This window comes from Battus philenor, unplaced genomic scaffold (genome assembly GCF_028537555.1).
Source record: "Battus philenor isolate CCGP_79_NKW_IND1 unplaced genomic scaffold, ilBatPhil1.0.hap1 SCAF_5, whole genome shotgun sequence".
Classification (NCBI taxonomy): Eukaryota; Metazoa; Arthropoda; class Insecta; order Lepidoptera; family Papilionidae; genus Battus; species Battus philenor.
Genome location: NW_027181715.1, coordinates 8,111,314 through 8,125,082, shown reverse-complemented (window position 1 = coordinate 8,125,082; position 13,769 = coordinate 8,111,314). Strand labels below are relative to the sequence as shown.

The 13,769-nt window shown below is 29.1% G+C and overlaps 1 protein-coding gene across 2 annotated transcripts in view; it reads right to left on the bottom strand.

The window, feature by feature from the left end:
• Positions 1-13,274, bottom strand: part of LOC137929670 (ATP-binding cassette sub-family C member 4-like) — a 29,936-nt gene extending 16,662 nt beyond the window's left edge. For both annotated transcript variants that reach the window (XM_068772724.1, XM_068772723.1), the window contains exon 1: positions 12,833-13,274. In XM_068772724.1, coding sequence (XP_068628825.1) covers positions 12,833-13,056 — 224 coding nt within the window. In that variant the 5' untranslated portion in view covers positions 13,057-13,274. The remainder of the gene's footprint in view (positions 1-12,832) is intronic.
• Between the last annotated feature and the right edge of the window lie 495 nt (positions 13,275-13,769).

Genomic DNA, 13,769 nt, shown 5'->3' with positions numbered 1-13,769 from the left:
ACTTTAAATTTGTGTCTATTCTTCATTTTGAGTAAAGTTTCGGTGTAGGATTTTAGATGCATTGTTCATGTATAAAATTCATCTACATGGTTAAGGATTTAAACGAAATTTTGCGTTATTTTTTCATAAGTTATTTGAAAGTAATAGTACTAATTTGTATAATGTATTGAATCAAATATGGCGGTTGAACATCTCTTAACATACTGATTGAAGATTCCTTTCAAGATCAAGTGCGATAGCGAGGACGAATAGTTTGAAAAAAAAATGAAACCGTGCTAAAGCTAAGCAGGTTTTTATGTCACGGCGATTGATGCCATCATGTGATCTGTTACGTGCGTTCTTCAGCAGTTTATACACTATATCATACATAAATATGTTAGATTTAAAAGAATAGTAATTTGTCTGCTTTGACATTGTATAAATAATTTATAGAGAAATAAAACAAAACAGTTTTATCTACAACGATAACCAAATAAAAATACAAACATTCTTCACATATTCATCTTCTGACTGACATGAATTCAATTATAGATAGATTTAAATTGTATATGTACCAGTATGACGGACTTTACAACTTTCAGGACTATGTTTTAGCATTTATTTTATTAAAGTTTTGAAAAAATAATTAAAGAATTATTTAATCCTAATATTTAAATGTTAAATTTATTCGAATGGTAAATTAGAGTTATGGTAATGGTTAATTAGAGTACATAAAAATAGTGAACGACATATAAAGTGAAAGCGTTTTCAGTGCATGTTCATTAGTATTCCGTAATATTTAAATAAAGTAATTCGATTGAATCAAATCATAGCTCCTAAACTCTCGCTATTTTTTTTATTTTTGCGCGTGTGTTTTCGTTGTATAAAACTATTCATTATAATAAATGTGTCTGCTTAAAAGTTATAAGGCTAAAAAAATTTTTAAACATCTTTAATCGTATTAAATTTTAACATAATAATTATTTATAACATTCGGATACCTCAAGGCTAGTATGCGTATACTGTGCTGCCAAAGCTGAAATAGAACATTACTTGTTGTTTTGCTTGTGAATTTAACTCAAAAAACCACATGTTAAAACTTGAAGCGCTATATAGTTTTTTATCCTATTCCACCAGGAATTACAATATTTTGTGATTATTTAGTGTATTTTTTTAATTTTAATGATTTCGATAATCTTGGCAGTAGTTTATGTTGTTGTGATTTACAATATTTATACTCGTATACAGGGTGAGGCTATAGGTGTAAAAGCTTTCAAAAGTTGAATGTATAGCTTATTTGTTGATAATTATTTTATGGTACACTCTAACTATAGTTTCAAAAAAAAATTAAAAAGCGTAATGATAACATAGTAAGAAAAAGCGTCAAAATTCATGAAAAAGAAATTCAAAGAAAAAAACATGAATGTATTTCGAAGTGATCACCTTATACAGGTAGCTATGCAAATATGAAAGTTCGAGATAAAATATTTTTAGAAATAAACTTTTATGAACAATGTATATTTAATTAACAGTGATGAAGAGATCCGTTAATGTAGCAAGTACATGAAGTATTTAAATTTTGGCCCCGTTTTAAGCAAATATGGACCTCTCGTCTCAAACTAGTGACCGATATTAATGTTATCATTTCTAAACGTTGAGTATACATGACACTCATGTCATTGTAATGTTTTAGTTTTGAATTTTTTACAACCGATACATTTTTTTAAAACGCAGATCCACAAATATGTCTGTATCATTTGATTTTTTAGTTTATTTGTTAATTTACTAATAAGGTATCGTTTTAAAGTAAGTTGATTATTTATATTTAAAGAGGTAGGAATATTAGTTAAAAATTCGATAAAGAATCCAAATTAAATTTTGATTGATTAATGTAAAAGTTTTTATTCCAAATTTTAGTTTTTTTGTTTTTTAAATCAATTTTATGGTCAATTTATCAGATATAACTACATAATTTTAAACGAGAACAACAGTATACGCTCGGTTGTTTTTCAAACATCCTTACGTGGTATAAACAATTTTTTTAAAAAGAAAGTGCAAAAAAACTCAAATGGGTTTAATGGTCTATCGCTGGTAGTTAAATATTTTTTTTGTTCACCATGACAAACTATAGTTGTGAATTGATTCTGAATGGTTAACATTAATGTTCGTACATGGCATCCTCAGACGCATGGTTTTTCCACGATTACGCAGCATTTTAGGATTTTAATTTTAAATCACTGGGTGTACGACCTTCAGCCTTTATAGAAAAAAGTTGTATCTTTAACATTATAAAACGATTGGCTAATTGAGTAGCTTAATTGTAAATTATTTAAATAATTAGTATTGCTTGATACTACAATTTAAAGGTCTGCCATGTGGATTTAACGGATTTCGATATGGAACGTATTAGTACATCCACATTTCAGTTGATACATACATTTACATTCTTTACCTTAAATATGTTTATCTATCCGATTCAACGGAAATACTTAAAATTTTAATTACAAGAAAAAAAACTATATAATTAAGACTTATGTTTACGTTAACTGGTAGTGTAAAGTAACGTACATGAAAAAGTTTTTGATTTTTTTATGCGTAGTGAGACTATGCTAATATCGAATGTGATGTTAATTTCCAAACAAGGTAACAATGTGGATCTAGCATTATTTTTGCTGCACCATCCATGTAGCATTATTTTATCCACTACCATTAAATTTCACTCAATTCATTTTGCTATTTAATTTGTGGTTGCGTTACCAAACGGAACTAATTATCAATTTTAATTATCGGAACCAAAATTTGGTTCCGTTAATTAAAATCAATAAAAATGTAAAACAAAGACCTTTTCATTAATTATGTATTTATTCACTGTCAGCTCATTCTTTATGTTTTCTTAAACACTAGATTGAAGCGGCGTTGGTCACGTTAAACGTTAACCACAGAGCAGTTAAAATACTTTGTTAAACAAATATCAAGCTGAAAGATAAACAAATTGCAAGTTTTCCATTATTTATTTTTAGACAGTTGAGTTTATTCAGGTCGATTATGGTGGTCGAAACTAATAAAATAATTTTGAAAATAATTACGAATTTATCATTATTTCATTATGTTCATTATTTATGTCATAGTTATCGCTTTTGAAAACTTTTTAATCCCAAATATTCTACAAAAGATTAAATAAATAAACTTTGTAAAACTAGGTTTTGCTGACCATACGCGATAGTCGTTTATACTGGACTAACATAAGTGTAATATGTCAAATTGTGAGGCTGTTGTTAAATTATCTGTGATACTTAGATTGATAGATGTTTTGCCTTGTCCTTATTTTGGTTTGACGCTTTGCCTTTTCGCAATCCGTAATTGTTAATAATTACTATCACAAGACGTCGGTATCGTGCTTTAACGTCTGTGTTTTAAAACGGTATTTTTGTAGGATATTTTAATTAAATATTTAAAACTAAAAATAGTTTTAATGTATAAACACTTCAAAAGGTTTATCTTATTCTCGTTTAACGTCTGGACATTAACATAATTGTGTCTAGTATAGAATATTGCCTATTTTTATTTTAAATTAGTGGTATTAAATTATTTAGCAATAGCAATGTTGATATTTTGTTTAGGTTCTGTTATTTATGCAACAGAAGTTATACCGAAAGTTTTTATAAATCATTTTTTAATTTTTATTTAATGTTCTTTATTGTAGACGTTAGGATACATTTGAATAGTTACCAAGTAATACCACAAATTGAACTAAGTATTGACTTATAAATGATGTATTGTTTTTCAAAATAGTACCGTTGATAAATTTACAAATTGTTGCAATTTATTAGCAGTTGAGAAAGGTAGTGGCCCATTCCTCTTTAAGTGTCTTTCCCATCGCGTTTTAGAATGCAGTCACCGCTTCTCATGCTACCCAAAGTTTTTCTTTAATTTTTGGAAATAAGTTTGAGTTGCACGGTACAAGCTCGGGATTGTAAGGATGGATGTTCCTACAACTTCACACCTGCCATAGTCAAATACTCGGATGTACAGACGCTTTTGTTTTCATAAAAAAGGACTTTATTCGTGGACATTGTTTACAGTAGAGACAAACAAATGCTGGTGTAATGCTGTTACTATTTTCTTATCTTCTAGACCAATTATTGTGTTATAGTTTGACCTGCTAAAAAAGAGGCCATGACCTTTTCCCAATGCTTATTCCTCTCTTAATTTTTGCAGACAATTCTTTTAAAGCAAACATCCACCGTGAAGATTATCTTTTGGTTTATGAATAATACCTAAATATCAATGTTACGTCACCTTTGACAATATCAAACAGCATATTTAAATGCGAAAGTATTTTAAAATTTTGGTCAAGATATTAGGTATCTGTTATAACACTACTTAACGCCTAAATGATTGTGCAAAATATTTTTTGATTTTGAAGCATGCAGTTGCCCAAGCTTATTCGAATTTACTGGTAGGTAATTCTATTATTAGACTTTATCATGTACTGCAGAATTTAGGTGTTAGTTTCGGTAGAAGGTGTTGACGGTTTTCCCTCAAGCAAGACATCACGTACGATTACCATACGATTTGTACGGTCACGTTTAAACTCGTGAAACCATTTGTTATTAGCACGAGATGATGCTTTATCAGCAAAATTTAGTTGTAAAATGTAGTTGAGTGATACCGCAACGAAAATCGTAAAAAAAATATACAATCAAAATTTGTGTGTTATTTACGTGTAAATTCATAATGACACTGAAACGTGATTTTTAACTTTCTGCACGTTTATGAAAATAAATGTACGTGAAAGATTATTCAACAGTTCTTTTTTAAAAAATATTTTTAAGTGTTTTTTTTAAACTGGACAATTCTAAAAACTTTCTGTGTCATCAACGAAGAAGATGATTTTATGTTAGAATATAAATATATTGTATATTCGTTTATTAGTAGTATTCCTGCCGTTAAGTCAATTATTTCAAAGAGAGACTGCAGACCCTACGGCGTGGATCTCGTTCGAATCGATGTGTAATATATTTTCTTTGCAATGCGCATGTGGTGAATCGAAATAAGGAGAGATACAATTTCTTATCTCTAGGTCTAGTAAAGGAAATTCCTCTAGTTTCGTGAGTTACACCATAAATATGACCGAATCCAGAAACCTGATGCTAAGGTGACTTATTACATCATTTCATTATTGATTCCACCTCAATTTAAATTATTATTTTTGAATAATGAATAAGTACAAATGTGTGAATAATATTTAATCTTCGAAAATGCTAATATTATACATGAAAGTGAACTGAACCGGTTATTATGTTTAATCTGCGAAGGACGCTAAAGATTGGACGAAATAATTTATGGAAATTTTTTCTAAATGGCTTAATTTTTATTACATGTTATCTTTGTTATTAAAAATTGTGCAATAATTTCGGTCAACGTTGACCTTGTTGACCTGACTTGTTAGAATATTTTTTATAAAGACGAGGATGTAAATAGTTCAAGTCTTGGAAGACTGTCTCTTTGTCGGTTAACCGTAAGTGGTTGAAATTCTTTGCAATTAACCGTTATAATTACAACAAAGAAATTACTATTTAAATAAAGAATATTCAGTTAATTAATAAGATTAAATAATAGTAACTTCTATAACTTAATGTATATTAAAGTATTGTTATTTCAAAGATAATGTAGAAAATTAAAAAAAATATGTAACAATTTTCATTGTTGTTTGTGAAAATATTTTGTACCTATATATCTGGTTGCTAGTTGTTTATATGAGGTTATGTTGTAAGTAAATTTTGTGGGATAAGCACTTCCACCATTTATAATCACAGGAACGTTTTGTTTGCTTGTTACAATGTAATATATATTTTTGTATATATTGGATGATATCCAACGCTAATAACTTTCAGAGTTTTTACAAGATGCCTTTTTCAATCACACATTTAAAAGGATGTTTAGGGAGTTATCGGAAAAATGGAAATTTTGTTCTCCGAATTAAATCAATTAGCTATTGCTAATAAAAGCGGAAAATATCACCGATAGCAAAAAAGGAGAATAAGCATACAATAATTGTTAAAAGTTTAAAAATTCTCCGTCTGTACCCAAACAATCCATGAATGACTTTATATACGTGTTACATTTTACTTTGTATAATTACAAAGTTCGTGTCATACAAACGTGAGTCATATAAGTGACAATTGGAAGAATAAAAAGTAGATACATAGTTAAGTGACCGACAGGATACTTAAATAATGTTCTCATTGGTAATATCCGCGGATGTCACTGTACGTACATGCTAGAATGAATCGCTTGGGAAAGGCGCCGATGAACATTATTATCTGTATACTTTTTCTTATAATCTATCTTTGAGTACAAATACGGGTGTTTATGTACCGTCTACCGCATGCTGATAATTCTCCACACCATTTGATACGTGTTATTTTCCTGTAATATTACTATTAAATGATTTAATTTAAAATGTAACAACAATAATTTTTTTATTATAATCTATCAATAAATTCCACCTCTACGTTTTTCCTGTATCAACTGCTAGTAAAGAATTTATTCGTAACACCGAGTTAAATGTAAATGTGATCAAGTTTGTTTATAGTATAACACGTGGTCTATTGTACATATTGAAACAGTGTATAATAATTATATGGTCCGAGCAATAAGTACCTACGTCATGTGCATTGATTAAAAAAAAAACATTTGTGTACTTTTTATGTAGAGAAAAGTGTTAAAGTAGAACGCCCGTATATTTAAGCTGTTAGTATGCAAATATTGTATTATGTAAATTAACAGCAATCAAATGGTGTATTACATTCACATTTGATAACCAAAAAGTAAACGGTCGCCTTCTGTTACAAATACTAAGAAAATATTTCGTGCAAAGAATAGATCAGTTCTATGGCATATTTTTAATATTTCATGGTTTTCCTGTTTTTAATTTAGGAACCTTAATCCTATATATTTTGGTACAGAAAGTATCAAAATGGTATGAAACCATAAAACTAGTAACCTTCGCTTGCATTGTTCACTCACGTTTGGCCTTTGTACTACAAATTTGTACAATTTGTATTTCGTATATACTAGTTATTACATAAAAAAATCAAAGCCAATATTTAGTACCGAATATTGTACAATTTAAGTATTTGACTAGGTTTCAGAGTATAATATCTTGTATACATTGTAAGCAACCCATAGCAACTTCTTGCTATTTAAAATTTAAAGTCATGACAATATTATAATTCTATAAAACTATTAAGTTATAGCAATAAGGAAATTTTGAAATCAATGGCGACGATATTGAACGGTGTTTTGCCCGTTCACGTGCTCACGCGACGTTGCAGCATCGCCGTCAGGATTGTTTGCAGCAAGTTGTTGACTTTGATTAGATGATGCAACTTCTGCCACAAATCACCTTGGATCAGGATAAATAGCTTAATAAATTGCTTTATTAAAAGCTTGATCAACCATGAAATAATAGAAGACGTAAACGATCCCAGTGACTTTATTTTGGTTTTAATTTAATGTTTATTGTATAGTCTGTATTATTGGTGATAATGAAAACTAACTTTCAAAGCTGTAGTTAAGTTGTTGCCGCGCTAATAACTGTTTTTGCGTGTTACACAGATTTGTGGTGGCACTTTAAATATTCTAGATAATTTATTTTAATGTAAAAAAAATAATATTATTTATAATCACGCATAAATAAAATCAGTGGTGTGATTAAAGATTACTGGGTATTGCTGTTTTGTTACGTGTACTAAATGTGGCGTGATACCCAATTGTTGTCACGAAGACACAACATCTTGGTCTTCAGGGAACAATGTGACTCATTCAAGGCACACTTGACTACAAACAAGATTACAATATTTAAGCGATTATTTTTTTTGTAATTGAAAATTATCAATAGTTTTTACAGATGAAGCGGAAAATAATATATCTGCTATATTTTATTTCTCTGAGTAGTCTTGTACCCAGTTTTCGTTGTAGTTTCTTACGTAATGACCAGAATGATTCTCTCACGTGAGCTTAGTATAAAATAGTTCAGTTTAATAAAGGTGACTGACTAATGTTTAAATATAACACGACTAGCATTAACATTCAATATAAGTAGTTTAACACGATTTTATCGCTGTGGACTAGACGTAAAATACAAATGTAAATTTGTTCTTCACCCGAATTTCGTTTAATTTAAGGTTCAAACCAAAAATCCCTATACATATGTCCCAACAGTTTCTATAATAATAAACTATAACAACTGTAATGTATACTTGGATCGAACTTGATCTGCCGCAATGCGTACTTGGCCTTTGGTATTTAGTAATTGGTACTGGCGACCGCGCATGGCACGCCGCTGTATGTCACTCGTGGTGACTAAGCTTCTGATTGTATTATGTTATATTTGCCATGTAACGCGTTAACAAGTCGCGACTCTCCTTGATTAATACTTCCCATTCTCACAGATTCTAGGCCTTTGTGTATTGTTCGCCTCCCGTGAACCAACCGTCCCCGGTGGCCGGCTTCTCGATTGACACAACGGTAACTGTAGTTTACTCTGGACGGTACCGAGTAAACAGCCAATAAGTGGAAATAAAATGATTTAATAGACAACCATGAACAAAACAGTTTAACAGAATAACATAGATTTAAAAAAGAAATAATATAATTTATTATTGGAAACACAATAAGAAATCGACAAAATAAAAAAATTTACAAAGTAATAGTATCTAAATAAAATGATATTAAATTTTGTCCTAAACATGAATTTGACAAGAAGACTATTTCTTCTAATAAATTAGTTTAATTTCGAATCGTAATTGATAAATTAAACAGTATCGTTATGTAATTACCACAGTCGCACTAAGTTATCATAAAAAATGATTTGATTACCGGAGATATTTGTATATATTTTTTGTGTAGTTAGTACAGTTACAGTAGGTGGGGAGTAAAACCACGAGGGATACATTTATTATTAGTTAATCTTATTTATTATTAAGATATATTTTATTAATCTAGGTACCAAGCATAATAACTTTAATTCTGCCTCCTTCTATGGGCGGATAACGAGGAAAGTATGAGACCTAAAACCAAAATACAATAATTACAATAATAATAGATTGGTCATTTTTTTTTATTATTTTGGTGACATTATTTATTAATAAGCAGGTTATTATCATATAGGTTATTCTCGTATTTGCTTTTTTAAATCTAAAGTAATTAATACTTTGTGGATCAATAACACAAAAATTATTAAAGTAAATTACACAAGATGTTACGATAGAGATGTTGGCCTAACTGAAATACTAAGTTATTAAAAAAAAATATTAGGATCAATTAGAAACAATAAATAAGTAAATCAATAATAACCTGTTGAAGCATTGTAAGTTAATGAAAAAAAGTTATAATTTTTTTCAAACAGTTTTTAAATAACAAATTATAACAGAACAATCGTAACCAGTTTTGTTGTATAATTAATAGCTAATCTTTTCGTTATGCACATAATTAAGTAATAATAAATAATTAATAATGAGTGAAGTGCAGAGTTGCTTTCGGAAGTAGTGGAGAACCTGTTATCTTTACATATTTGAGATGCTTTTAACTAAACGGGTCCAAAGTACCATCTGGAATTGGTTAATGACGGGCCGGTTCCTGTCGCGTACGAGATAGTTATCGAACTGCCGTTGTCATCGTCGACATTAGCCAATAGGAAGGTATGTTATCACAATTACCCCAAATGCGGTAAATTAAACAGGAAATTGGTTTATTAGCTATTTGAATAACAAAATACACTGTGAAGATGCAGTAAAGATATTTATACAAATTTCTATTTAATTACCTTGTCCACTCCACACCTTTTAAATTTAAATAAATTATACTTTAAAACCAATTGTACGAATTGAAACAATGTCCTGCAATATATAAAAGTATAAACGATTACTAACTAATAGTAAGAAGTTTAAATTAAACAGAGTACATGTGTAGGTTCAACGCAAAACGAAATAATTCTAACTTATTTTCAATTTTACTACTCCTGTACGAAATCTAAATAAAGTTGTTAATGTTTATTTTCAAATTTGTTGAATCATATTAATTGTGAAACAACCATTAAGAATGTTAATATAATTATAAAAAGTAATTTGCGATGCCACAAAAATCTTTATTACTAAGAACATTTATAAATGTTTAACATCTTCATGAGGACTTTTGAGAACAATATTTGCTTTATCATTTTGTAAGTAATTGCCGGGTAAAACTAATTCGAACGTACCTAATGGAACATTTTCCGTACTTCCCAGTAATGCTTCAGAAGGAAAAATAATGTCATATGTTTTACTTGTTGATTAACATTAATTTTATACTAATGCGTCAAATACTGCGCGTAAATCTCAAGCTTATTTACGCTCATATTTACATAGCATAACAAAGAAGTTTACCTAACATTTGTCTATTGAGCAATTTTACAGCAAATTTACTTAATAAATGTTTACAATAATATAAGTTCTACTTTCTTTTAAATTAATTGTTAGTTAATAAAGAGCAGAATTGCTTCTCTAACTTTAACACAACGAAGCGTAGTTAAAGTTTAAAACTTGATAAAGCAAAAAAAGGCACGGTTCTAAGTCTGTAAAAAATATCGCAGACCTGTTCTCCGTTGATGGGCAAGCTAAATAAAGCATGTACCTAACATTATGTTATAAAAACGTGCATCCTTAAGGTAAATGCACCTCGACGGGAGTAATGTAATCGTAGTCCGTTTATAAATAGACCAGGGAGAAAGGAATTCGTTATAGTTTTTTCTTTATCGTATCGCGGTTAGTGGATTTATAAGGGCTGCATAAAAATTTCAAGTTATATTTATAACAGGTTTCAGGTAACAGGCAAGAAGATACCAGTTAAACATATGGTGATGAGTTTTACGATGTAGATTGATATAGTTTTTGTTGACGAACTTTTAATGATAAGGTACTATACTTAACTACTACAACATAACATAAACAATTGAGGCTAGTTAGTCACTTGTTAATAATAATATTTTTCAAAAGGAATGTTAAAATTTGGAGGGCAAACCTCTCCTTAATTCTGTCTCGCAGTGAGCATTTGACAAATAAACTAATCTATTCAATAAGCGATTTAAAAATAATAAGCAATTATAATATTTAGTGACGAGAATTTAGACATATTGGCTTATTACATATTATAACTTCTTCACGAATGTAGAAAACGTCTATATATTTAACCATATTAAATGATAAATAAATAATCATATTTTTTCACACAGAGAATTACGGCGAATGATAAAATTTTAAAGAATGAATACGTACATATTATTTTCATGCTTAAGCTGGCGCAATTATTTAAGACAAAGATGCAAATTTATTATATAAGACGCAATTAGTTTTTTGTGGTATAGCTGTACATTGAAAAAAAACTATTTATACAAATTAAGTTAATTACGATGCTGAAAGTTTCTGGAAGGATGTATTACAAAAAAAAATTAAAAACGGAGTCGACTAACAATGTTTTGTACTAAGAAAAGCGGATTAAAAAAAATGTCTATTGAAAATACCAAAAGTATCTTAGTGTAACGGTGATAGTTCATTTTGCACATGGAAAAGGTTCCTAAAATAACCTTATAGTAACTTTGTGAACATTGTTACTTTACTACGCAAATAATATTTATGAACAGTGAACATGGTTCATATATTTAATTAGTGTTATAGTGAAAAAAACCAACTGTTTGTTGTTTTATTTGATTAAAGAATTTCAAAATATTTAAATTTTATTAGTTTTTCATTGTTTAATTATTTAAGTAAGTAGTTGTTTAAAGTTGATTTAACTTTTTTTTGGAGATTCGCAAGTTTCTTTTGGTTCGTATTTTAAATTGGCATGATCCGGTTTCGTTAACGTATTGTTAAAGTTTTTTTGTTAATGTAATAAATTAAATATATATTGTTAAGTCTCAATAATAATAATAATAATATTTAACGTACAGTGAAAAGATTTAACAAAAAAATGTTGTCAGAAAAAGAGACTATGGTTACTTAATGAGCTTAATGTATTTTTATAAAGAGCAATTTTTAAACAAAGTTTATGCGAGCTATAATTAAAGGATTTTTTGTAATTCCGGTATTATATAATTAAATTTTTGCTCTATGTAAATAAATTTTTTTAATTAAGTAAAACATGAATTTCTTGACAAAATGATGTTTTAGGAAATAATCGACCAGTTTGCGACATCTTTCCGTAAAAATTTGAAGAAAGTCATGATGTAAAATTTCACATTATTTTTATTTACTTCTTAAATGAAAATTTAAGCGTAAAAACACTGTGGATATCATGTAATACAATTGTTATTTAGATTCTACGATAGCGAACTGAACGTACAACTAGTTTTACTTGTTAATTGGTGTGTTTGGAGTAAATGGCATGCGTAAATAAGTTTTTAAACAAAAACTACAACAAGGGAATATGTTACATTATACAGTCAGTATTCGACGTGTTATGAAAATCGTTTTATTGTATCAAGTGGATAATAAAAAATAATTTGGTTCGAAGAGTTCTTTAAATAAATAAAGTAATAGGAAATATTTTTCATTTAAGTTAAACCGATCTAACCAATTTTGATAACATAAATGTAAATATAAATTATTTATGATAATGTTTAAATGTTTTTTTTAAACAAATATTGCGAAACGTTTAATTGTCATCATCAAATTATGAATTTAAAATGAATTGACGATACTGCAAGTTTTTTTTTAAATTAAATTACATTACATTACATTTAAAATTAAATAACAAGTTTAATTTAAAAGAGGACTGAATTTAAAAGAAAATAAAAATTAAAACAAATACTTACTTTTCCAAGCGGTCGCCAAGTTTGTCCGATAAGTGATTGTCTTTTGGTTTAGTAAGATCGGAATCGTAGAGGTCTCTTTTGTATCCACGCCAGAACGTTGGCATCATCCAAACGAACCATGCCCGTGACAGAACATTTGCCCGTTTATAATTATTGGTCTTCTTTTCACGATTTTTCGGTGGTATTTTCATGGGATCGCTGGGGTCTTTGTTGCCACTGACCATTTTTATTTTTTTTTCAATGCTTTGTCTCAAATGAACAAAGGAAACGAAAATTTATTTAATTAAATCTTATGTCCGAGCTTCCTATGCTTCGAAGTTAGTGCTGCGTGAGATGCAGCATTTTTTTTGTTGAATACAATAATATGTCGCGTCGCTGGCGCCGGGGCCGGGATGCGCATACGCACAGCGCCTGACAATTGACGACGCGGACGGAACGCCAACCTTTTTTCCACTGACTGGCGCGCGCGCTACCTTCACGTTTATATGAATACAGTTTGAGTGGCGCCAGTGTCTTCTTTGATGATGACGTATTTTACTCTTCACAGCCTCATTAACACTAGTCGGAGAGCTTTTGTAGCTCTCCTCAATTACTATTTTATCTTCAACCTGCAAATAACAAGATAACCTGGAACGAGATTGTTTGGCTTACTTTGTTATAATAATAGCATCAATAATTAGTACATTTTCAGTAAAAGTTATTCATAATAGTTATTTATCAATCACTTTTCGTATTAGTAATCCAATTTGGTTTTTTGTCACTGTTTATTATATGCACAAAACAAGAACTTTAAATTGCGTTTAGTAATAGAATAATATTTTGACCTTGATATTTCGTAAAAGAGAATAAACTAGTGTTCAGGTGCTTGCAAAAAGTCAAATGACCTTTTATATAGAGAAGTTAGAAAAAATATTTCTCAAGATATTTGAGACACAAA